This window comes from Penicillium manginii (genome assembly GCF_028828005.1).
Source record: "Penicillium manginii strain IBT 31320 chromosome Unknown utg000007l:1.0-2284322.0:1.0-2285126.0, whole genome shotgun sequence".
NCBI lineage: Eukaryota > Fungi > Ascomycota > Eurotiomycetes > Eurotiales > Aspergillaceae > Penicillium > Penicillium manginii.
Genome location: NW_026643108.1, coordinates 1,061,046 through 1,085,772, shown reverse-complemented (window position 1 = coordinate 1,085,772; position 24,727 = coordinate 1,061,046). Strand labels below are relative to the sequence as shown.

The 24,727-nt window shown below is 50.7% G+C and overlaps 11 protein-coding genes across 11 annotated transcripts; 6 read left to right on the top strand and 5 right to left on the bottom strand.

Annotated features, from left to right (window-relative positions):
- Positions 1-255: 255 nt before the first annotated feature.
- N7533_010329 (class I SAM-dependent methyltransferase) lies at positions 256-1,923 on the bottom strand (the record flags this gene model as incomplete). The annotated part of the gene is made up of 10 exons (XM_057106979.1): positions 256-367; positions 422-850; positions 932-1,118; positions 1,174-1,199; positions 1,261-1,301; positions 1,374-1,446; positions 1,496-1,537; positions 1,600-1,686; positions 1,791-1,843; positions 1,903-1,923. The coding sequence occupies 10 exons, from the start codon at positions 1,921-1,923 to the stop codon at positions 256-258; spliced, it is 1,071 nt and encodes a 356-aa protein (XP_056956196.1).
- A 3,226-nt stretch (positions 1,924-5,149) lies between these two features.
- On the top strand, positions 5,150-7,499 carry N7533_010328 (putative protein kinase (Lkh1); the record flags this gene model as incomplete). The annotated part of the gene is made up of 5 exons (XM_057106978.1): positions 5,150-6,028; positions 6,117-6,198; positions 6,249-7,110; positions 7,165-7,252; positions 7,305-7,499. The coding sequence occupies 5 exons, from the start codon at positions 5,150-5,152 to the stop codon at positions 7,497-7,499; spliced, it is 2,106 nt and encodes a 701-aa protein (XP_056956195.1).
- A 954-nt stretch (positions 7,500-8,453) lies between these two features.
- Positions 8,454-10,104, top strand: N7533_010327 (amidase; the record flags this gene model as incomplete). Its single annotated transcript, XM_057106977.1, has 2 exons — positions 8,454-9,882; positions 9,959-10,104. The coding sequence occupies 2 exons, from the start codon at positions 8,454-8,456 to the stop codon at positions 10,102-10,104; spliced, it is 1,575 nt and encodes a 524-aa protein (XP_056956194.1).
- Positions 10,105-10,508: 404 nt separating this feature from the next.
- On the bottom strand, positions 10,509-11,754 carry N7533_010326 (sideroflexin family transporter; the record flags this gene model as incomplete). Its single annotated transcript, XM_057106976.1, has 4 exons — positions 10,509-11,198; positions 11,279-11,373; positions 11,441-11,574; positions 11,651-11,754. The coding sequence occupies 4 exons, from the start codon at positions 11,752-11,754 to the stop codon at positions 10,509-10,511; spliced, it is 1,023 nt and encodes a 340-aa protein (XP_056956193.1).
- Positions 11,755-12,172: 418 nt separating this feature from the next.
- On the bottom strand, positions 12,173-14,510 carry N7533_010325 (PHD finger domain protein; the record flags this gene model as incomplete). Its single annotated transcript, XM_057106975.1, has 2 exons — positions 12,173-12,350; positions 12,421-14,510. The coding sequence occupies 2 exons, from the start codon at positions 14,508-14,510 to the stop codon at positions 12,173-12,175; spliced, it is 2,268 nt and encodes a 755-aa protein (XP_056956192.1).
- A 280-nt stretch (positions 14,511-14,790) lies between these two features.
- N7533_010324 (uncharacterized protein) lies at positions 14,791-15,321 on the top strand (the record flags this gene model as incomplete). The annotated part of the gene is made up of 2 exons (XM_057106974.1): positions 14,791-14,892; positions 15,205-15,321. The coding sequence occupies 2 exons, from the start codon at positions 14,791-14,793 to the stop codon at positions 15,319-15,321; spliced, it is 219 nt and encodes a 72-aa protein (XP_056956191.1).
- Positions 15,322-16,344: 1,023 nt separating this feature from the next.
- N7533_010323 (DUF2293 domain-containing protein) lies at positions 16,345-17,310 on the top strand (the record flags this gene model as incomplete). The annotated part of the gene is made up of 3 exons (XM_057106973.1): positions 16,345-16,494; positions 16,550-16,608; positions 16,668-17,310. The coding sequence occupies 3 exons, from the start codon at positions 16,345-16,347 to the stop codon at positions 17,308-17,310; spliced, it is 852 nt and encodes a 283-aa protein (XP_056956190.1).
- A 402-nt stretch (positions 17,311-17,712) lies between these two features.
- Positions 17,713-18,658, bottom strand: N7533_010322 (uncharacterized protein; the record flags this gene model as incomplete). The annotated part of the gene is made up of 2 exons (XM_057106972.1): positions 17,713-18,422; positions 18,595-18,658. The coding sequence occupies 2 exons, from the start codon at positions 18,656-18,658 to the stop codon at positions 17,713-17,715; spliced, it is 774 nt and encodes a 257-aa protein (XP_056956189.1).
- Positions 18,659-19,563: 905 nt separating this feature from the next.
- N7533_010321 (uncharacterized protein) lies at positions 19,564-20,858 on the top strand (the record flags this gene model as incomplete). Its single annotated transcript, XM_057106971.1, has 2 exons — positions 19,564-19,935; positions 20,007-20,858. 2 exons carry the CDS (start codon positions 19,564-19,566, stop codon positions 20,856-20,858), a joined length of 1,224 nt encoding a protein of 407 aa, XP_056956188.1.
- A 696-nt stretch (positions 20,859-21,554) lies between these two features.
- Positions 21,555-22,089, bottom strand: N7533_010320 (Rieske (2Fe-2S) protein; the record flags this gene model as incomplete). The annotated part of the gene is made up of 2 exons (XM_057106970.1): positions 21,555-21,794; positions 21,853-22,089. The coding sequence occupies 2 exons, from the start codon at positions 22,087-22,089 to the stop codon at positions 21,555-21,557; spliced, it is 477 nt and encodes a 158-aa protein (XP_056956187.1).
- Positions 22,090-22,276: 187 nt separating this feature from the next.
- On the top strand, positions 22,277-24,419 carry N7533_010319 (pseudouridine synthase PUS7; the record flags this gene model as incomplete). The annotated part of the gene is made up of 3 exons (XM_057106969.1): positions 22,277-22,479; positions 22,537-23,518; positions 23,568-24,419. The coding sequence occupies 3 exons, from the start codon at positions 22,277-22,279 to the stop codon at positions 24,417-24,419; spliced, it is 2,037 nt and encodes a 678-aa protein (XP_056956186.1).
- Positions 24,420-24,727: the final 308 nt, after the last annotated feature.

Sequence of the window (24,727 nt, the reverse complement as noted above, 5' to 3'; positions counted from 1 at the left end):
AAATGAAACTTCAGTTACCGATGACTACCTGTGATTTTTCCTAGTTCCTTTTTTTTCAAAGAGAACAAAAGGCTAGCATAAAAGCTCCCTCCGTCAATCAAAGGTAATCTACTCAGATGACTATCTGAAGTAAACTTACAAAATCGTCTTCGGGGGCTAGGAACCGAAACTCATAGGGATAGACCTTCCAACTAAGTAATTCCATGGAAACGAAAGAAGAAGTTTACATCGGTCACAAAAACTTGAAACACACTCTTAGTTATCCTTTGGCTCTTTCTTGATTTCTTTATCCTTTGCCTCGGTCGCCTTGGTCTTCTCTCGAGCTTGCTCTTCTTCCACCGTCGGTCTTCGGCCCCAAACTCGTCTCCTAGGAAGTGTCAGCTAATATAGAAACATTTCCAGAATGTTGGGCATCACTTACGCAACCTGGTAGAGGTGGTGGCGAGGATTATGAATCTCCTTGCGAACCTTTGCCATCAACACCTGAACTTCTTCGATCGACCATGGCTCAGGAACGCCATATTTCGTCAGAAAGAAAATTGCCCATCCCTCCATACCAGAGGTCCATTGGTGATAGTGCAGTCTACCAGCTTCCTTGAGAATAGGGTCTTTAGGCCAGGCGCCGATCGGCCACTTGTACTCCTTCACGTGGACGTCAACAAAACCCGCCTTTTCCAATTCCTGCTTCATGTTATCAGCCAATGTGACAGGGCGGCCCCAGTTATCGGCTGCTCTACAACACTCCAGGCCGAACAAGAGGCAACTGTTGTTATCAGGTATGCTGCCGTCGTCACAGCGGACGCGTGGGTTACCTTCCATTTGCTCAATCCAGCCACCAGGCTTGATATTGCTGTTTGCGTGGGTTCCGTTAATATGAGGCTCTTGCAGATCATTTATCTAGACAGGGTATATATATGGAAAAGTGACTTACTCATAGCATTGCTTATAAAACTTGTGCCATTCCTCAATGGTGAATGAACCCATCATTTGGCGGAGATGGACAAGATCGAACTGGTCTCGCCAGGTCCACTCTTGGAGTACGTCATCTACCTCCATGATGCAGTTAGGAGGGAGCCATGTCTCTGGCGGCGGGTATAGGTCCACTCCTCGGACAGTCGCTGGTGACAATTAGAGAAAATATTTTGGAGTGAAGCTAGGGTTTGAGAACCCTACCATTCGGGAACATGTCGGCGACATCGCTAATCAATTGGGAAGTAATTAGCAAATATGATAGTCACGAATCGTGTGTTTGCAACTTACATAGCCCAAGAGCCTCGGCCAGTTCCAACGTCCAAAATATGCTATTTATGGTCGACCGATCAGTGTCTGAAACCCAAGTCTTCCCCTCACGACTAATTTCAGCAGATACATACCTTGGGGTTGGTGACCGGGGCCTGAAAAAGCGGGTTTGGCGTTTCCGAGTCGACCACAAGATAAGTTAAATGACTATCATGGTCAGCTTCGTTCTGCCTGTGTGTCTCTTGGTGGTAATCACCCTGCTTCGTAGCTTTCAAACTGCTGCTCGTCGGCAGGACCCCTATCAAAGGATTTTAGTAAAAGTTATCAGGGTCGCAGAGTCTTTTGATATTTGGATCTTACCAGTATTCGCCTTCTTTCAGGTTCTGGTACCGGCGACCATTTTCCATGATTCCTCTATAAATTGTCGAGGAGAGCGACGTGGTCTCCCTAGAGATACAAGGCCTCTTTAGCCGACCAAATTCGAAATCTCACATCTTTTTTCTCCCTTTTCATATTTCCCCTCTTTTTTTTGGGCGAAAAGGTCAACTCACGACTCGAAATCACTCGGGATAATTTCATCCTGTCCCCTATAATAATCGGGATCCTAGGCGCAATCGGTTCAGCGTCCATCCCAAATGAACTCAACAGAAGCATTTCACTCACCACAGCGATTTTCTCCGACATATTGGCGGCTCAATAGGTCCTCCAACACCATCAGAACAACTTTTCTTTGAGAGTTTGTCGTCAAACAGGCTGTAACAATGCAGAGGACAAAAGTTGCAAAATGGTGAGGGGCTCGTCCAAGACAAAAGCACAACCACTAACTAACTACAACGCACTCTGTGGGGCCACTTTGCCTCTAACGGTAGAATCCCCTTCCTCCGAGGCCTGGGCAAATCATGCTGTTTAGTGCGGGGAGGCTAGTCAGTTAGTTTTACTTCGACGGGTCTCCGTGTCTGCCGTTGATGTGGGTGTCTTTTATTCTCGATTGCATTCACACGCAGGTGCAGGCGATGTGGGAGGGCGTGACCTGTGCGCTGTCACCGCATCCACTCATCGCATAGACTGGATAGAGTATTGGTATATTAACTTTAGACGTGATTGATCTGCGTCGTATCGTATCAATGACAGGACAGTTTTGCATGGATTCCCCGCCGACAATAGTACCAACAACGTGGATGTGGGTTGCATGACTAGTATATTATTCCCTCCACCTCCCACGTTGAAAGAGGAAGGGTTTTTCAAAATCCAAGGCTGTCAGTTGATACCACGGTCACCTCGATGCTTTCTCCGGGGTCTGTCAATCGCCCTTCGGCTGTTATTGGGTGTTGCTCATTTTCAATACGGCGCCATTGAACAAGGAAACGGGGGCTGTGGCCATGGCTGATCTCATACGGCTAAAAATGACAGGTATTTCAATGTTATGCTTGGAGGAGGAAGCGAACAACCAACAAATTGTTCCAGGCTCGCGGTGGCTGAACTCCGTATGCAGCCCCATTCCAATGGCGCCTCGTTTCGTTGCCGAAATTGTTGGCGGTCCAAGCGCTAGTCGGAGAAGGCGGGAGGATGGCATAAACAAGGGAGACTGATATTTGATGAGAGAACATTGTTGTCAACCTGGTATTCGATGGATACATGCGACCGGTTTGAAGTGCAATCAACCCTCCATAGCCATGTAGGGTGAAACCGGGGATGTCAGATCGACCAAGCGCTAGCCCCTCGCAACAGCAGTCTCCATCACAACCAGTATCCAACGACACCGAAAATGCTATGAATGCGACAAGACAGCTTGCCAATTCGGTTTAGCAGCGGGAGACACTAGATGAGATGGAAGAGCAGAACTCGCTTGTCTGCCGTCCTTCCAATGCACTACAGGGGGGAACCCTCGAGTTAAACTTCATGCCTTGTATTCTTTGTTTAATCTAGAAAGCTTGAAAATCCATCTGAATCCATCCATGGATACTTGGTATTCTTAAAGTTCTTGGCTTGGCTTTTTGATTGTAAATGGTGCTTTAGTAGGTGCATGAGTCGATCCAAATGCTTGAACATGTCTTGCCTCGGTAAAATTGCATCGATGAATTGGGCAATTAGCTTAAGTCTAATGCAGAGTAGTATATTTTAGGACCTTGATCTACTAGTATTCAAGTTCTACATGGTGTACCAGTAGTAGTAGGCTCAATGTCCGGGATAACCCCGGAATACTCGTATGTGGATCCATCCGATGCCTATTCACCTGGGGCAACCGATCCGACTTTTGAATAATAGTAGTTTTTCAACTTTATACTAGTCCTTTCAAACTATATTTGCAATTGTGAGCACTGGTAATTTATTAGCGACCTCCAGGGCTTGAAATAATGGTTGAACAAACAATGCCAGCGGTATAATGATCCGAGTCCGAGTCTAGTACTAGTAGTAGTAATAGGCATATACATATATCTCCGAGCTCGCCTCCTCCTCTCCAGGGCTGGCACTGGCACTCCGAGTCCGAGTTGCGGCACCTGGGCACTTTGAACGGGACACTGAGAAAGGCAAGCCGGGTCTACTAGTAAAACTCGGAAGTCGAACTGCCAGTGAATGAAACAGCAGCTGCATAGAAATTTGGTGTTGTGCTACTGGTGCTGTGACCCACGTCATTGCAGCCCTTGCAGGTGGATCATGGATGCACTCTCGAGACACTGAGTTTTCCTTCCAACTTGAAGGTTGGCTCCACTAAGATTCAACTTATTCAAGGAGTACTCAACAATCATTCACTGATTTAATTATCTAGGTATACCTATACCTACTTCCGTAGTAACTATAGTAGTAACTCAGGTACTCTATTATGGTGTCGCTGACTCATCCAGTCAGGTGATCAGCCGCGCAGGTCCGAAGCACTCGCATTTACTTGCATCGAAGTAGTATTCAGTGGTTTAGAGTACTAGTATTACTAGTAGGAATAGGAGTATATAGGAGTATTCGTGTCTATATCTATATTCAACATTATATTCACTCAACACTTGTGACTTGTCACTTAGTACTTAATAACTTACATGACTGTACTCCAGGGCTATTCTATTCTCGCAGTGGGGTCGGTTAAGCCAGCCCTGGAGGGCTAGCCTAAGTGCACATTAACAGTCAGTATAACCCTGAGTATACCTTTGGAATAATTAGATATCTAGTAGGTGCCTAGGAATATATCTAGATTATAGTATTGAGCAATAGTATATAATGTAGTACATAATATAGTATATAGTAGAGTATACCTAGGTACTGTATAGTAATGCTCAACTCAACTGGATAGTATAGCTGCTTATACTACTCACTCATTCTACAGCCCCAGCCTGGAGTACAGACTAGATAAATTAAGAGAGGAGATAAAGAGTAAACAGAATAAACAGAATAATTATAATATACTATTTACTAGTATAGTGACTAGACTAGTTATTCCCTGTGTACTAGTATACTATTCCACTTTTCCACTACATTCCTCCGGCTCTTCGCTCCATCAGCATCATCACTTCGCCTCTTCCTCTTTTTCCTCTTCCCCCTCTCAACCCTCCCCAATGTCACTTGTTTCTTTCCCAATGATCTTTTTCTTCCATCCCCTTTTCTCTTGATCTGATCGGAATCGAGAAAATGCGTCTCGCTTGATCCGTATCCTTGCCGACCGCCTCGTCATTGTCACGTCCCAAGACGAGACTCCCGTCCGATCTGCCTCTGCCTCTGCCTCTTCCTCTGCTTCTCCTTCTCCTCTCCCCTTTTCCCTCCACCAACTCTATACCTCTGGGTCCTCGAGAACCACTGTGCTTTGCATCTGAATCTTGATCCTCTCCGAGTCTCTCCGGCAATCCCCCCGGATCAATCGAACTTCGACTGCGACTCCTTCGCCCGCTACCGTTCGTGTGACGGACGGCACTCCTCCGTACACAAAATGTCCACGCCCTCCACGGCCACTGCAACCCATCCTACTCACCAGCATTACGGTTATCCCCATTCCTCATATCAGGCGACTACCTCATACCCGACTTCTACCACCACCACCGCCGCAGGGGCTCGCCTGCCGAACCCCTACGCTTACTCGGTACCTTCGCCCACGACCACAACCACAACCCTCCCTTACGCTCAGCCCGCGCGAGTCCCTCCCGCGACCTTGACGCCCTCAGCCATGGCTTCCATGCCGAGTGCCTCCAGTGCTGCCCCATCGCAGGGCTCCCGGCGCAAGAAACCCGATTGGGGCGAGTTCTACAAGAATGGTCTCCCCAAGGAGGTCATTGTGATCGATGATAGCCCCGGTCCGGATGGCTCCAAGGCGACCGCGGCACCACCGCCGCCTCCTCCCCATAGTGCCTCAGCATCAGCTGCTCAACCTTCGGTTGCGGAACCCGCAGGCAAAAGGCGACGGACCGGAATCGATAGCGCCTACGACATGGGCTACTATGACCGACCGTCCTACTCCATTAACCCCCAGCAGTATGGCGACAACCACCAACAACCACAACACCAACAGCACCAACAACATCAGCAACAACACAACTCCTCCAACTCCCTCTCCACCGATCGAACCACCTCCTTGCATACCACGGCTCCTACCTCATTGGGCTCGCAGGGTAGCTCCAACGGGAGCGCCGGGATGTATCACCCTCAAGATCCCAGTGCCGGTCAAAAGCGCAAGCGAACCACCCGGAAATCCACCCGGGATGAACAGAAGCGCCGAGAACTCGAGACGGTCAGCGATGCCTACCTCAGTTATGTTCCCCCACCCAAGCCTATAATCAAGTCGAAGGATGTGCCGGTCCCGGTGATTCGTGACGTAAGTTCCCACCTTTCACCCCCCATCCAGCTGATTTCGGAGGAGAAAAATTGAGTGAGTTGAACTAACACATCCAACTCCCTTACAGTTTGCGGCCGCCCGACACGAAAAGTACGACGATGACGACGGTCACTATATTGTCACTCCCGATGTACCACTGACCGATCGATGTGAGTGGCGCGCAATGTGTTCTTGCCCTTGCTAGTGCTGACTCTTCCAGACTCAATCATCAAACTCCTAGGCCAAGGCACCTTTGGTAAAGTTGTCGAAGCCTACGACAAGCAGCGGAAATCACGTTGTGCCGTGAAGATCATTCGTTCAATCCAAAAATACCGAGATGCCTCTCGGATCGAGTTGCGCGTCTTGTCAACCTTGGCCTCCAACGATAAGAGCAACCGCAACAAATGTATACATCTCCGAGACTGCTTTGATTTCCGCAACCATATCTGCATTGTCACCGATCTGCTTGGCCAGAGCGTTTTCGACTTCCTCAAAGGCAATGGCTTCGTCCCATTTCCCAGCAGTCAGATCCAGCAATTTGCCCGCCAATTATTCACTAGTGTGGCCTGTGAGTTTGATCCTGACCAGACATTCGTGGTGATTTCTGCTGACCCCCCCGAAGTCCTTCACGACCTCAACCTCATCCATACCGACCTCAAGCCCGAAAATATCCTCCTCGTCAGCAACGCATACCAGACTTTTACCTATAACCGTACCATTCCCTCCTCCTCCCACGCGAACCCCAGGAACGCCCGGCAACGGCGTGTCCTTCTTGACAGCGAGATTCGCCTGATTGACTTTGGTTCCGCGACATTTGATGACGAGTACCATTCCTCTGTCGTTTCCACCCGCCACTACCGAGCCCCCGAGATCATCCTGAATCTGGGATGGAGCTTCCCTTGCGATATATGGAGTATTGGGTGTATCCTGGTGGAGTTCTTCACCGGCGATGCCCTTTTCCAGACACACGACAATCTCGAGCATTTGGCGATGATGGAGGCTGTCATTGGGACCAAGATCGACTCGAGACTCGTTCGACAGGTGGTCCAAGGTCGAGCCGGTAGCCACAACTCGGCAGCCAAGTAAGCAAAATCCCAGAGCATGCGAGGCATTTCTTCAAATACTAATGATCCCAGGTATTTCAACCGAAGTAAACTTGACTACCCGAACAATGAGACGACTCGTGCGTCGAGGAAGTATGTCAAAGCGATGAAAGGCCTCACCGTAAGTGATCCCCGAGCCAAATCACCAAAGTATTTCACTGACCATTCAAAAGGAATTCATCCCCACCAATACCCCCTTCAATCGTCAATTCCTTGACCTGCTACAACGCATCTTCATCTACGACCCTAAGAACCGTCTCACGGCGAAGGAGGCGCTGAAGCACCCGTGGTTCAAAGAGAGTCTGATCGATGACGGCACCGAAGCATACCGCATCGGCATGGGCTTGCACCGCCAGGGCCGTGGATAATCAGACCGGTTAGCCACCGGCACTTTGCATCCATCTCTCAGCTCTTCCAGCATTTGGCGTCTCTCGGGTCCTTTTCAGGATAGACGGTTCGTTTTTTGGGGGTTTAGGTTTAATTATTCACTTGGAGGGAATTTTACGGTGGGACGGTTGGTGTTCTTTTAGGGAAAATGACGATTACGATGGTGCCCTTTGTTCTTCCAAACGTTCTCCTCTTCGACCTCAGCAACGGGATTCTATCCCTTCCCGGTGCTGGGCGAAGCATCTCGCGCGATGGGATCGCGGTATCTTATTTGTTTTATCTATTCATTGTTTCTGCCTATCTTTCCGGCGCAGGTTATAAGTTACTGGCTGTTTGCATCTGCGTTTTATCTGAGTAGCCATGGGCTTTGGAAATTTCCCTGGCGACATTCTTATACCATGTTGAACGGTGATATCTGGGCGTCTGGAGTGGAGTAGTGGAGATGTATATAGGCATTGGCCTGGCCCGACTCCATTATCATTGATTCTTGCGTTCCCCCTTTTTGTAAACAATAACAATAGAGCGTCAGTTGTGGTGATCATGATGATCAATGATTCCGTTTCGTTCAAGTTCAAGTTCAAGTTCCTCTAGGTGTTCAAATTTAGATGTACTTGTGCTAGTAGATGTTTACTCCTTCAAGTTTCATTCACCACGCAGGCTACTGCTACGTCAGAGTGTGCCATGCAGTAACTAACTACTACTAGTACTAGCAGTAGCTAGTGTCAGTTGATAACCTCGGACTCGGACTACTCCCCGAACATCTTCTCACTAGCCTAAGGTACCTAAGTATGCCCACCTACTCCAACAATTCCCACTCCGACTCCAATTCACCTCCAACTCCACTAAGTACCGAAGTAAGGGCTACCAGTATACCTAGGTATCTACCACACCCCAATGCACACCCTGCTGGTACCACCAAGTCCAATCCTTGCAAGATGAGCTCACACGCAAGCACAATCGATGTAACAGAACTCACAATCCCCACATTCCACGCCGCACTACGCGAGGGGCAAACAAGCATCACCGCCGTCGTCCGCGCATATCTATCCCGCATCACGCAGCACGACAAAACACTAAAAAGCCTCATAACAATCAACTCGAACGCCCTAAGCGAAGCCGCCGAGAAAGACGCCGAGACTGGCCGTCTCCTCCAGCAGAATGCGGAGAATACCACCCCGGCTGTGGCTGCTGCTGCTGCTTCCCTCCCTGCCCTCCACGGCGTCCCCATCCTCCTAAAAGACAACTATACAACCTACGGCCTCCCCACAAGCGGCGGCTCAAAAGCCCTAGCCACCTTATCCAGCAGGGATAGCAATGTCGTACGAACTCTCCGGCAGAACGGCGCTATCATTATAGGAAAGGCCAATCTCCATGAATTCGCACTGCACGGAACAACAACATCCTCGCTCGGCGGGCAAACACTCAACCCGTACGATAGCACCCGTACACCGGGCGGATCATCTGGCGGGACGGGAGCTGCATTGGCGTTGAATCTGGGCATGGTGGGCTGTGGCACTGATACGGTCAACTCGTTACGTTCGCCTGCGTCTGCGTGCTCGATTGTTGGGTTTCGGCCGTCACTGGGGAGGGTTGATACGCAGGGGATTGTGCCTGTTTCTGAGACGCAGGATGTTGCGGGTCCGATGGGGAGGTGTGTGGGTGATGTGAAGGTTTTGTTTGATGTTATGAAGGGGGATTCGAAAGGAAGTGTGACTGAGAGAAGGAAGAGTGGAATTGAGAAGGGAGTGTTTCGAATTGGTGTCTTGGAGGAATACTTCCATCTGGAGACGCCATCATCATCATCTAGCAGTGGCACGCTGGATGCTGAACTCGTCGCTGAAAATGCTATCGTGCAAGAGGTTACTCGCAATGCTTTGTCTCTGATCAGCTCAGCGCAAGACCCATCGAACATCAACATCACCCTCGTCTCTATCCCAGCCAACAGCCACAATGATAATGACTGGAGCGTATCCCACCTCCTCGACAACGGAGACACCCAGGCCTTCGAATTCAGAGAATGTCTAAACAAATTCCTTCAATCAGAAGGAGTTTCCTCCCCGCACCCCTCCCTCGAAAGTATCGCTTCAAGCGGAGAGTACGATAGAAAGGCCGTGACGAATGTATTCACCCTCCCACTCAGCGACAAAGAAACATATTCGCGCACAAGCCCAGAATACAAATCCCGACTTGCCCTCATTGAATCATTAAAGACTTCTGTCCGAAACCTCTTCACAAAACATGACCTCGACGCCCTTGTATACCCGCACCAGCGCCATTTTCCCATCAAAATCGGACCGACGGTTCAGCCTGCCAGGAATGGGATTCTTGCTGCTCTCACGGGCAGACCTGCCATTTGTATTCCAGGTAAGTTTTGTAACTGGCCGCCCTTTCCTGGGATAAGAGGGATATGGTGCTAATGTAATGGCTTGGTTATGTATAGGTGGGTTCAGCCCGGTTACACCTGATGCTCCCCGGGGTGTACCGATTGGATTGGAGCTGATGGGGCGAGAGGGAGGAGACGAGGTGTTGTTGGATCTGGCTGAGTTTATCGAGGGTATTCTCTCAGCGAGAATAGTCCCGCATTGAATTATACAAGTGGACTTCTTAGGATGGGCTACCTCTATAGCGTGAGACCATGATACTAGTACCTACGTATTATAACCAATAACTACCGCTAGAATACTTGGGAGTACCTAGATAGGTAAGAGTTCCAATCCACTGGCACTGGCAGCTTTGCTGGTTTCTCCCTCCTAATCCGAGTACCATTGGCACACCTTGGAATATAATTGAACGGAAAGCCCTGGAGCACGTATTTCAAAATGAAACAACCTTGGAACTATGTACTTGTTATAAATCTAATCAAGACGATCTAGTGTAAATGCAAGCACAGCAGAAGAAAATACCCACATCAACGCCAAAAGCAAGAAACCATCTCTCTGTCACAGGCCAAGCTCTACCATCTGCCCACCCACCACAACTATACTATCCACCTACATACCCCGATTAAACTCAACCATGCCAGAAGAACCGCCCTTCTCCCAAAACTCCTCCTCCAAACTGGCAGCAGCAATAGCCTGACGCTGCGGGAAAGCCGCCAAAGCCAAAGGCAACGCAAACAGCGAAGTCGTCAAGATAAGACCCAGATTCACAGGCAGAACCATTCTCGGCCGCGCCTTCAACCACTCCGTCTTCTCCAACTTGACCAGGATAAGAGGAGGAACGACCATGATAGGCGTGGCGTTCAACACACGGCTAATAGCCGTCTCGCCAACGGCGAGTGTAGCAGCCTTCTTACTCTTACCCAGACTCTCGAGGGGCGGGGCGTCGTCGCCCAGGGCTTCGCGCTTGGCGCGCTCCTCGGCTGAGAGGATGGGGTAGACGTCGATTCCTTGGCGGATTTCCTCGCCGCGCATGAGGAAGACGTTCAAGGCCGATGCACTGGCGACGGCAGCGAAGGGCACCAGGCGGGACAAGATGAGGCGGGTGTTTGGGGCAATGCCCTTCAAGCGAGGGACGAGGGCGTTTAGACCCAGGGCGACGGAGCACGAGGCTGACACGGCCATGAGGTAGGATTTGGCGATTTGCGAGGTGGAGAGGGGGGTTGATTTGTTGGCGTTGGCGTTGTTGATTGCGACGTTGAGGGATTGGTTGGTGATTTGCCAGAGGAGGGTTCCGGTTGTCTGGGGTGGGAGGTTAGCCTTTTGAATACTCACAATTTCTGGCTTGGATATGCATCTCGAGAGATCTTTGTCTTACTCACCTGCAGACCCGGGGTAAGCATGCCACCAGTGACGACCAGGTTGGTCAGAACGTAGGCGGACATGCGGAAAGGGAGAGTGACGGCCTCGCCGGTATCTTTGACAGAGTCATTGTCAATAATGAAGTCCTCTGGGCTAGTGTCTCGCGGTATACCAATACGTACCTGGGTGCAGGGTCGAGTCAACAACTTTCTTGGCCGCCCACAGATCCGGGGTCATGGTGGGGATTTTGTTCTGCTTGTAGGAAGAGATCAAGGCCTTGGCCTCTTCCAGACCCGTGGATGAGGTCAACAGTGTCCTGAATAATTTGAATTAGTTACTGCTACTACTAGCACTTCCATATGCCAGTCACAGAGTGCGCCGTGTAGACTCACCGAGGGTCAGACAGGTCAACGGCATGGCGGACACGGCCCCAGTAGCTCTTCAGATCATATTGTGAGGATGGCAGATCCCGCGAACCGGGGAGGGAGGCAGACATGGCCTGTATAGAAACGAAGGACGTGAAAGAGAGAATGTGTGACAATGGGATGACTCCAACTTTCAACTTGCGGGGGAAATTGGATTTCTTAATTTTACGATAATAAAAGGCGGTCAGGGCGATAAGCCGACTCGAACCGCGGACTCATCGGGTGCGTTTCCGCTTTCCAAGGATTGAGGCATCAGGAACGGATTCTATTGGGTCTCAGAGAAGAAGATGAAAAAGTAAAAAAGTAAAAAGTAAAAAACAGGAAAAGTAACAAAACAAGAAGTACATAGGTATCATCATGAGGGGGGAAAACAATTAGGAAAATGATCGCGGGAGGCGGCCCGACTAAGTCAAAGAACCCGGCGTGAGGAACAAAAGAGAGGGGGGTCGTCAGGACCCCAATATATAAGTTAATGCAGCCACGGTAAGGCTACCGGAATCGAAAGGATTTGTGTGCTAGAGGTGATGGCGGGCCGCCACCGTAACTTGATCGGACACGGTTTTGTCGGGATGGGGTTTGGTCACAGAAGAGACAGACATAAAACGAGGGCAGGTTCGAGCGCTCGAGTCCAACACACTTGGTATGTAGCCAATGCGTGCATGATTCACTGGGGAAAGTTAGTACACTCTAGTTTCGGGTGGGGAAATAAGCTATTTTAGGATTGGCTGGGAACTCACCATTGAATCATCAGATGACCGCCATTGTCCATCGAGCGACAAACGCAGCGCGTCCCGTTGCTCGGGTTGCTATGGCGGTCGGTGCTTGGCGTGGCCAGATCGGGGTCGGTCATAGTTGTGGGAGAATGGTTAGATTGACGGGGGTGGATATCGAAATCGCTATGGAGACGAGGAGGTGAGGAGCGGAGATTGGCGAATGTATGTGAAGATCGTGGCATGCGAGCATTATACCCGCCGGTCGAAGGTCTCGCCTTCGGTGCTCGGCCACGCTCTTTCAGCACTTGGCGTAGTGCATGTTGAGCATCGCCACTGTCCGAGTCGTCCCCGGGGAGCGCCTGCGAGGCAGTGCTGCCTCTGGTGTATGAAGCATCGGAGTGCAACAATGAAGAGTGCCGTTTGGGTGTTCGTTTCACGGCCTCGGGGGATCCGCGGTAATTTGAGCGACTAGTACCTCCCCGAGAAGATCCAGCCCATGGAGACATGCGCCCTGAGTGCGAGGAGCCCACCGTAGAAGTATATGAGCCCTTGGATGGAGGCCGAGAGCCGGAATCGCTGCGAGACAAAGGCGGCCGGTTTTCGAAAATAGGAAAGGAAGATTGCGATCGAGGAAGAACTGGGTACTCCGAGTACTCTGCCGGGTCTGCCTCGCTCTCGGTGGCAGACCCATCCAGGTCCATACCTGTCAAGGGATCGGTCAGACTTGTTTGGTTCTGGTCTGTAGGCTTCATCTCTGCTGTGGCACGGCCATCTGAGCCAATGCTAAGCACAATAGAACGTGAGCGAGTGGGAAGGCCCGTCGCAACGGAACTAGATCGACTGAGAGGCGCAGGACGCATAGTCTTGACGGGAGAGGAGCGACCTGACGCCCGGCCCTTGGAGGGGCTTTTGCGAATACCGTTCGTCGAAGCCATCATGCCTCCAGCTTGACTAACAGGCCGTGATGCAGAGCTCGTAATAGCCGTATGGGTAGCGCTTCGAGTCAGTCCTGGCCGTCTCCCCCGCGGAGTGAAATCGTCGTCTTCGTCCTCCTCCGAAAGACTCCCGAATGGTCTTGGGGGTCCTCCGGGTTGACCGAGGGCACGGCGGAGCTCCTCTCGTTTGTATTCTTGTGTTTGGTGGTAGTAAGGTTGTCTGATACCATTGAGAGGTCTTCGTTCCGGAGTAAGTTGAGGCCCACCAAATCGTCGAGCGGGCGAGCTGAGAAACATGGCAGGATCTTCTGCCTTGGCAACATGGACTCGCGGGGAGGTTGAGAAGGGCGCGGGGAACAATGCAGCATCGGTTGGAGGAGCGGAGGAGATGCCAAATGCTCCGTGGAAGTCAGGCAGATCCATGGAGCCATCGATAGCGGGCAATTGGGGGAAATGGGTGTTATTAAGAGAAGGGTAGTTGGAGGGCTTTTCGGCATGGGCACTAAGGCCGGTGCTGGGCAAAGGGATATCGTTGGAGACTGTAGCATGCTGGTTCTGAAGAAGATGGGTCTGGTCCTGATCTTGCTGATCCCAAAAGAGTCGTTGTTGCGGGAAGAAAGGCGAGCCCGTCGAATCCATTGAGGCCAGCTGGAAGAGGTCTGGCGAGGCCTGGAGGTTTCCGAACATCCGAGGCGAAGTTCCCAGCAAACGGCTGGGGGTTTCCAGATGTGCTCCTCCTACTCCAGCTCCTCCAGCTCCTCCCCCTCCCCCAACCCGTGGTGTAGTTCCCCTGCCAGCACCGGTCAGAGGCTCAAAGTCCGGAATTTTCCTTCTCGAGGCACTGGTAGGAGGAGGGGTCTGCATCGAGGCGGCCGACTTTGCCGAATCCACGGTCCGGGGACCATCCTCACTCATAGGCTCTAAAGGTCTCCCAGGGCGGATTCGTCTGACGGTATCGGATTGGTCTTGGTGAAGGCCAAGCTTCTGGGGCGAACGGAGGAACTCGGGGCTGGAGGCATAAGGGTCGGCGGTATCCCAGGTGACTCGAGGATCAAAGAAACTGGACTCGAGCTTAGGAGTGAAGGAATCGAGGGGTTGAGTGGTGGGCGTTCTCGTGGGAGTTTGAGGCTCGCCGGAGGGATAGCTGAAGCTGAACATGGCGGGGTGCATTAGCATCATGGTGGAGGCCCAGTGGGAACGAGCATGGCAGAGAAGTAAAGACAGAGGGCAGCACGATAGAACAAAAGATCGAGCAGACCTGGATACAAGGCAGCAGGACAGGGACAGGCCCAGGCAAGACAACGTAGACAGGAGTTCCCCGCACAGGAGGAAGGGGTAGCTGGCACATACCTGTGGACAGGGGGATCCCAACTCATGTCAGCAGGGCCCAGCAACAACCTTAAGGAGAGTTGAGGAAAGAATGCTCGGCAGGGAGCATTGGTGAGGGGTGTTGGTGGTGATGTATAGTGTGGAGGAGCTGGTGATGCTGATGCTGATGCTGATGTTGATGTTGATGTTGGTGGTGGTGGTGATAGTAGTGGTGATAGTAGTGGTAGTGTGGGTGAGTATGAGTATAGGTATGAGTGAGTATGGGTATGAGTGGGAGTGAAGAGTATGTCAAGTACGGAGTAAGTGTTTTTCTTTTCCTTAGTTGGTCCAGATCGGATCTTTCTTTTCCTTCTTTTCCTTCTTTTCTTCCGTGGGGACTTTTTGTCATCCGATCCACTGCGTTTGTGCCTGGTTCCTGCATAAAAACATGCAGGAACTGAGCTACTTCAAGTTTACATTACATTACTTCTACTTTACATCTACGTTGATGGCATTCTTACTTTACATTTACATTGCCTCAATTACTCCATTGCACATCATCTAGCACTTCCTCTCAGCTCATCTTACTCTTTCAGCTGCGCCAGGACCCACGAGCCCCGTTCCTAAGAGCCCCGATTGGCGCCCACTCTCCAACGAGGGAGATGAGATTGGCTTGGCCTAGTCTGTTCGTACTATGTACTAACCTACTAACCTAGTCGTCTTAGTCTTAGTCTGGGTCTTTTCTTCGGAGCACAGCTCGGGTGATTCTGCCATGACGACATTCATTAAATAGCAGTATCAGTATGAGTAGTATATCAGTACATACCTACCAGGAAGTACTGTGTATGATATTAATTCTGGTATACACTGGTAGTAGTACACACTGGCAGAGCCAGTGTATACTTGCTTAAGGTACCTACAATACAGGAGCACTGCAAGTATTAGTTAGTACCCCTGCATCCCTGAATCCCCCCTTGCTCTGCAAACCGGTTTCTCAGGCCAGCCTCGCTTGCCGGTTGCTTGTGATACCATTACTACTACTCCGTACTAGTACTATGACTATCCTAATTAAGCTCCAATTCCCCATTTTGCCCTATCTTACTCCATAATGCGATCGGGAACCCCTCCCCATAGAACCTTGTACGGAGTACTCCGTATCAAAGTCAATCATTCAGCTCCAAGTTGTTTGTCGATCATGACAAACGGTGTGGCGCAAAGTCAATTCAAGTTGTTTTTACCTTTGCTTTTAGAGTATAGAGAAGATAATGATGTATTTTCTATAACCAAATTTGGAATCCATTAAATATTATTATTCGACGTATCACAGTATTGAGTACTCAGTAATCCTACACTACAGTGCAGTGTTGTTAGATGAGGCTCTCACGCCAAGACTTCGACACTTCACTTTCAACTTCACCTTCACCTCCGACAGCTTCACCTCCAGCTTCTTCCATTAGAGAAATGCCGGTCGCACTTGAATGATTCTTTGTTAGGGGCAGATTCTCCCTCTGCCCTTTCCACTCTTTGTCTTTGTTTCTTTCATCTTTGCCTTACTAGTATCTGTTTGCCGTCCCTCTTCTCTTCATCCCTGGAGCATCTCACATCATGCCTCCCAAACGTACTGCTCCACGCGAATCCGGAGGGAAAAAGAATCGTCGCAAGAGAGCTCGTACGAAGAACTCGACAATCCCATCAAATGTGCCAAATGCGCCAAATGCAGCCCCTCTTCATTCCTTGCTCGGGGGGGTCTGACAACCAGCCACTCTCGAAATTGAATCGCCCACGCCCAAAATCTTCAGCCAAGAAGAAGCGAGGAAAGCATATCTTTCTAGAATCAGATGATCCTCTTGAGAAGGTTAGTTCTATTCTTGGATTTAGCGGACCAAAGCAATCTCTCTAACACCTCGTAGAACATCGTGGACAAATCCCCCATGCCAGACGGCTATATCTTCGTCCAAAAAGGCGATGTGTACATCACAAGAAACTGTCGCATCAAAACTAAAGAATCAGACCAAATGGTCTACACAGTCTGGGTAAACCCACCTTCATCCCTGACACTAGCACCAACTCCACTCTAACAAAGAACCAGGACAAAGCCGGCAAACGCAGCTTCGGAATCCGAGTCCCATCCTCGATCCATTCAGAAGTCCTGAAAACAGCCGCAGAAACCGCCGAATCCCGCGCGAAAGCCGTCAAATCCAACGACAGGAAAGTTCTTTCCCGCGGGCGCCAACTCCTGCGCTCGGAGTTCCCGCTCATGCCAGCGGCCACGTTGGATATTGTGATCAATCATGCTTTCCTCAAGGGCTCTGGTCGCGTCGGTCGCACCGGTATGACGACTGACAAGCGCAAAGCCTCGCTGGCTGTCGAAGCTCATATTAGACATACCCACACGCCTTATGACTCTCTTCTCGACGGCGGGATGGAGCGGAGCGACGCCCGTAAGAAGGTGTGGCCGACTGTCAAAGCTATCAAGAAGTCATGGGAGGGTGATGGAGATGGTGAGGATGGAGAGCAGCGCGAGGATAGAGAAGGGAGTGTGGCTCTCAGTGTGATATCGATATCTTCGTCTTTGCAGGCTGAATCTGTCCTATCTGTGGAGTCTATGGAATCGGTGGAATCTATTTCAGCCACATCTATTGCATCTATTGAATCCTTGGAGTGGATTTAGGAGCTGGGAATATTGCATTGTATTGCATCTCATTTGGTAGGGTTACTTTAACCCCCGGCCTATGCATTGGGTCATGCCCAGGTGTCTGATATGATCATGAAGTTCTAATATGGAATAGGTAGATAGCAGTATTAAAACTGAGAACTGAAAGGAACTCCGGCTCAACAAATCAAAATCGAAATGGTACAAAAACATCTTTTCCACGAATATCGCCGATCAATTATGTCTTTGGAAATAATCAAATCGGGAAATCCACGGATGAAAATGAATTACCTGCATTCACACCTTATCATGAACGGACCGAAAACCTTGCCCTCCCAAGGACAGATCTTTTTCAACAGGCCTTATCAACCCCTTCTCATCGTTCATCCTGGTACATCACTTCACTTCGCTCCCTCGACCCTAAAGAACAACCAACCTCACCTGAAAATGATCACTCACCCACGGCAAACCACAAAACCACCCTAGACCCTGCCCCTCCCGGTCCTCAATCATCTCAATCATAAAATGCAACCTCCAATCCACAAGAACAAGCGCATCATGTCGACTTATCGAAAGAGAATCAATAATAATCCTCAGCACCAGAGTCCGCCCCACAGCCCGCGCAGCATAAGAAGGCGGGACAGAAGCTTGGGGGTTGCTGCGAATGCGCGCGCGTGCCGTTCGCAGAATCTCCAGGTCTGACAGGTGTCCCTGAACCGGGCTACGGATTTGGATCTGGAATGTGTGCCGGAAGACTTGGTCGTTACCGATGTAGCCGCGTGGGACTGAGATGCCTGCGCTTGCTACCTGATACAGGGACTGGGTGGCTTGCTGGTGGTTCTGGGGCGTGTCGATGTCCATTGCGTCTGGGTCCATGGGATTTTGAATGTGGTAATGGGATGGAGATGGGGATGATACGGAGGCGAGGTGCGCCCAGGCGAGGGTCTCAGGGTTGGTGGTGGTTTGGGATTCGGAGGTTGCTATGATCAGGGCGGAGTTTCGAACTTGGTCTGCCCGGGATTGTTCGGGGGTTGGTCGAGCGTGGGCTGAGGGTTGAGTTGTCACTCTGTTGCTTGAAGAGCGGTTGTTGTAGAGGCTGTGGTTGCTGGCGTTCAAGGATGTCTGTCTGGCTGTGTGGTGAGATGGATATCGGGCTGGTGTTGATTGAATTGGTCAGTGGCTTTCAGATGAGAAGAGGGTTCGGAATTGGGATCGCCCAGGTGGCTGCGTGTAGGTGATGGGAAGAGTGAAAGGGCATTGTATTTTGTTGTACCTGTCCCTGTCCCTGATCCTGTCCCTGACCCTGTCCCTGCCATTCGGATGGCTGGACTAGATGAGCTGCGGCTTTGGCCACGACCACGATCATGGCCGCGCTGAGAGGTCATAGTTTTGATGACGAATAACTCACTGCAGGCAAAAAAAGAAAGGTCAATCTTCACGGTACTCTTGACAAACAAAGAGGTGATTGAGATGGTGTGAATGTATAAAGATGGTGAAGGTTCTTAGTTTGTGAAGTTCAGGCAGCGATTGAATCAAACGCATACAATGCACACTGGCGACCTTGTCTCTTAAAGTGTTACCACTACTACTCGTAGCTCCAATATACAGTTGGCCACTGATGGGAATTTGCCAATTTTCACGACTGCAGAAGCGAATAAGCTTAAAGGGTTCAACCTTGGAAGTTGGTGTATTGTAGTACTTCTACTATCTGATATCAGCAATTGGTCTCAACCTGTTTCCGATATACTCCAGGGCTGCATAGAGTCAATAGGGATAGTACCAAAAGTGATCACTATCTACGTACTAGTAATAACAGATCATACTTGGTAACTAAGAATTACTAGTAGTTTACTTTCTGTTGAATCATTCAAGTTAGGACCTACCTACTAGTAGGCAGGTATGTAGTACTAGATCTCTATAGTAACCTTGAAACAGTATAAACAACTTCAAATATACCAACTTGAAGGTACTAGTACTACTACTACTACTAGTAGTATTCCGCCTTCTCGCAATTCTTCTGCCGAGGTTCAAGTTACTGTAGTACTAGTAATTCATGATCTCCACCTATTCCTACTCCTTCACCCTCCTTTATCACTTCTCCTACTCCAATTCCATTAGCATTTGCTTGTTCAGGCAGTGGGGGCGACTCCACACCGCCAAGAAAGGGTCCACTGTGGTTGTCCACTGTGGTCCGCCATTGCTGACTCCAAATCCCATTGACCCTGACTTTCACGCTGCTCATTCTCTGACTCTGATCATGGCTCGTCCACCATGAGGCGATTTCGACCTGCTACGTCTAGTCGGCGTAAATACTATCTTGTGGTTGCTCTCCTGCTCGTTCTGATACTCGTCAAGAGTCTTCCATGGCTGCAATCTGCCGTCCAGGGCCACGCGCATTCGCACGTGGCAGATAAACCGCGTTACCTCTACCGCTCCACATTCCGCGACAATCCAGACACCGCTTATGAACAGCAGCTGTCGCAGGCATTGCGCGATATCGAGGCAAAGCAATTGACCTTACATGGTCCCGCCGCTCCCTCAGATACTATATGGCAGATTATCCTCGGCAAGGACCCTGGTACGGAGGAACGGGGCTCGGATTCTCTCGAATTTGAAGAGAAGAACTCCGACTGGAAGTATAAGGTAGGTTTCGTGCTCTCTCATCTCTTTCAATCATGCCCCTGTATTGTGAGTGCTAACTTTAACCTTCTCAGCTCGTCACGACCGAATGGGCAGAAGAATTCGTCACCATCACCCTCTCATCTATTCCCGGCCTATCGACCTTGTACCACGCCTACCCCCATCATGTCCTCCGAGCCGACTTGCTGCGATACCTGATCCTGTGGTACTACGGCGGCTACTATGCCGATACGGATGTCTTCCCCGCCCGATCGATCAAATCGTGCCCATCGCTGCAGAAATCGGTATTCAAAACAGACGTTCCGGATATCTCGCTCGTCGTGGGCATCGAAATCGACGAGCCATTCGCCTCGCCCCAGAAGATGCACGATTGGCACTGGGTTCGAAGCTACGGTTTCATTCAATATACCATATTCGCACCACGCCAGTTCAGCCCACTACTCCGAGAAATCATCGTGCGCGTTCTATCGCATTCGAAGCGCCACCTGGACGAAAGTAATGTCTTCCTTGGACCACGGTATAACGAACTAACCACGTTGGAAATCACCGGCCCGGGAGTCTTTACGGATGCGATCTTGGACGTATTATCCGACACACTCCCGGCCTCGCACCCATTTGTTTCCGAGTCGGTGACTGCCGACACGGGATTGGGCGAGTTGATTTCGCCGGAGACAGGGGGCCTGACGGAGCGTGTAACGTGGGCCCCGTTCTCCGGGCTCAGTGCACCCCGCTGTGTTCAAGGATCTGAGGCCAAGAAAGGGGCGGTTCTTGGCGGGTTGTGTGTGTTACCTATTAATGCGTGGGGTAATGGACAACGACACAGTGGCGCCGAGAACTTCTTTAGCACTCATGCCTGCATTAACCACCGCTTTGGTGGGACTTGGAAGCCCTGGAAGCAGAGTTGGAAGAAGTACCTCTTTGGTTAATGCTGAGATACCCCTTTGGAGTATGTAAACCGTCTGTAAATCGGGTTGGATGTGTATGTACATAATTTTATACGATGTATTCATAATGGAACTATCACGAGACTGCGGGCAGCCATATGCACACTTGCATGGATCATCTGAAAAACCGCATAACGACCACTTGAGGGGAAATGCTGCTATATGGGACTTTGGTCAACACTGTCCTTTAAGCCCGGGCCATCGTGAGCCATTTCAAATGGCTCCGTCCTTTGGATCCGATTTGAGTTATTGCCATTTGGCCCGACGGAGCATAATAGGGCTCACAATAGTTGTAAGACGTGAGAAGAACCCGTTCCGCCCACTAGCCGGGTCTTGGATGTGAGCATTCACGGGTTTGCCCCATCAAATCAGTTCCAGCAGGGAGCTTGGAGGATCATCGGGTGCTAGGCTTGGATGACTCCAGCGCCAACCACGAGCAAGAAAAGATGGATCGTTGGAATTGGAAAGGGTTTCCCCTCTAATCCACTCAGAGATTGGGTGATAGCCTGCTGGTTCGTGCGGAGGCTGAAAGGCGCTACGGCCTTGGAGATTTGCAGAGAGAATGATTCTGAGAGGAACACTGCTCAACATGCCGTAGACCGTAGACCAAGTTCTCCAATTGGACGCAATCTCTGATGATATGCTCAGATCCAACGTAAAGCCAGTAAAAAGGACGATTTAACCAATTCTCTGCTTTCGGCGCACCCATACCTCCTTGTCATCTTCAACGTCCGCGATATCTCGCAGTTGGACCTCCCACACCTTCAGCTTGTAGCTGCCTCGATCGGCCTTGCCTGTGATGAGATCGAAAGACCAGTCATGCTTAGGACACATGATACCGGTAGACAAGGTGATCCCAAAATCTTCAATGTCGAAAAGATTGCCCTGGGAGAGGGGAAATGACGAGTGAGGGCATTGCTACATGCAGATTTAGTTGGGGCAATTCTGGCTGCAGGGGACCTGGGATTTTACTTACGTGGTCGACGGCGTGAACCTTTCCTTTATATTTGAAAACAAGAACTTGTTCTTTCATATCCCCCGGCATGTCAATATCTTCAACTTGTTCCGAGGGGCCGCCCTCCTTGGGGATAGTAAAGGCTTTGCATCGAGGCGCAATCCTGTAGTTCTCATCATCTCCGAGGTCTGGTAATTCTGAGGTGAGTCCAATCCGCTGCCAGGATGCTCCAGCCTGTCTCCTAAACGGATTAAACATGTCGAGGATGGTATTTAGCCACCTGGTAATTCTGTAGTCACCCAATGTCCAATGTTAGACAAGACGTGGTTGAATATCGCCCAATCAGGAAACTAGGGCTAACCCCGCGCTATCCCTAATGCGTGAAACTTCGGAGCTCTCCAGATCTTCCAGATGCTCCAGATCTTCACATCTCCAACCCCGCGCAATGGAGCATCAAGAACTCGTGGAATCGCCGCGCAAGCGCCAGAAGACCGAAGCCGTCGCTGCTACTGATGGCGCAGCAGATGCGCTGCCGGAAACCTGTGCCCCCCCGGTCGAGAATGCCCAGACATTGAAGGAGCTCGGAGTCGGTATCACCGAGTTCGTGACGGCCAGCAATGAAGGATTTTCGGGTATTCTGAAGAAGAGGTGAGAATCAAAGATGGATTGACAGTCAGAAGCTTGTTGCTAAGCTTTATTATCAAGATACACTGACTTCCTGGTCAACGAGATCTTGCCTTCCGGCGAAGTCTTGCACCTGCGAACCACCACCCCTCCCAATTCTACGAAGCAGCCTGAGCAGCCAAAGGAACCAGTGCCGGAACCCGAAGAGTCTGCACAAGAGGAAACCCCGACCGAGTTCAGTGTATCCGAGGAGGACAATGCGCTGCTGACAGAATACCTGGGCGCCGACAATGCTATTTCAATTATCGACCTCCACAAGCGCGCCATGTCATCACCAAAAGGAAGACCCTCCGAGTTCGGCAAGGTCACTGTTACCGTTTCCGACCGAGAACTGCGTACCAAGATCCACCAGACTCTCCGCCGCATCTTCAATGCGCAACTCGAGTCCTCCACCGACGGCGATGGTAATCTCGATATCACCGCGGCCAACAACCGCTTCAAGCGTAAGCCCTCGGGCGCACGTCTTCGTGGTGGTCGCGCCTCTGACGGCGGTCGTATGAGCTGGGATGAGCTTGGTGGCCAATACCTGCATTTCACTCTTTACAAGGAAAACAAGGACACGATGGAGGTGATCTCGTTCATTTCGCGCACCATGAAGACCAACCCGAAGAGCTTCCAATTTGCCGGAACCAAGGATCGACGTGGTGCGACCGCTCAGCGTGCATGCGTATTGCGTGCACACGCGGAGCGTCTGGCTAATATCAACAAGACTCTTCGCAACGCTGTCCTGGGTGACTTCGAGTATTGTAAGAACGGCCTGGAGCTTGGTGACCTTGGCGGAAACGAATTCGTCATTACCCTACGTGAATCCGAGATCCCGGGCGTTGATCTGAAAGACCCCCAGGCTACGATTGCCAAGGCCACTGAACTGGTCGGAACTTCGCTGAAGAACCTCCGCGAGCGAGGATACTTCAACTACTATGGTCTTCAGCGCTTCGGCTCCTTCACAACCCGCACCGATACAGTTGGTGTCAAGATTCTGCAAGACGATTTTCAGGGAGCTGTCGAGTCTATCTTGCACTTCCCCCCCTCACGTTCTCGCTGCGGCTCAGGAGGGCGAGTCCTCGACAGCACCTATTAGCTCGGATGACAAGGCGCGCGCTGAGGCCATTAACCTTTTCCAAACCACCGGAGGCATTAATGATGCTTTGGCTAAGCTCCCGAGGAAGTTTTCCGCCGAGGCCAATATCATTCGTCACCTTGGTAAAAGCAAGAAGGACTACCTTGGCGCGCTGCAGACTATTCCACGCAATCTGCGCTTGATGTACGTTCACGCATACCAATCACTGGTTTGGAACTACGCAGTCAGCCAGCGCTGGCGTCTCTACGGTGATCAGGTTGTCGAAGGTGATCTGGTTATTGTTCAGGAGCACCGCGATAAGGAAGCGTCCGCCCCTGAGCCTGCTGGTAACATTGACGCGGATGGCGAGATTATTGTTAGGCCCGAGGGCGATGATAGTGCCGCCGCCGCCGAGGACATGTTCACACGGGCGCGCGCCTTGACAGCCGAAGAGGCCGCAAGCGGAAAGTACAGCATCTTTGACGTCGTGCTCCCTCAGCCTGGCTTCGACGTGATTTACCCTGCCAACAAGATGACCGATTTTTACCGTGAATTCATGGGCAGCGAGAAGGGTGGTCATCTCGACCCCTTCAACATGCGCCGCAAGTGGAAGGACGCCAGTCTCAGCGGAGGCTACCGCAAGATCTTGAGCCGCATGGGCGCTGACTACTCTGTCGAGGCGAGACTCTACTCCGAAGACAACGAGCAGTTCGTGCAAACGGATCTGGAGAAGATGCGAGGCGCCGTCGAAGAAAAGACATCCGAGCTCCAGGGCGATAAGCTGGCTGTTGTGCTGAAGTTCCAATTCAGGATCGAGCCAGTATGCGACCATGGCTCTTCGTGAATTGACCAAGGGCAAAATCCAGGAATACAAGCCTGACTTTGGTGGTGGCCGTTAGTGACGGAGATGACTGAAGCTCAGGACCATGAAATGTGGCGCATGCATGCGAATGACTAGGAACTAGGAGAGGGCGGGCCAGGAAGGCGATGTGGCTACCTGATGTGGTGACTCAGGCTCTTCACATCAACGGTTATTTTTATTAACCCAATATTGAGCGTCAAAAGTTACCTGAATGTACATATCAGAATACATTGAATCATTGAAAATTGATGATCCGTCCCATTGCATACTAAAAGTAACCCTGCTGCAAC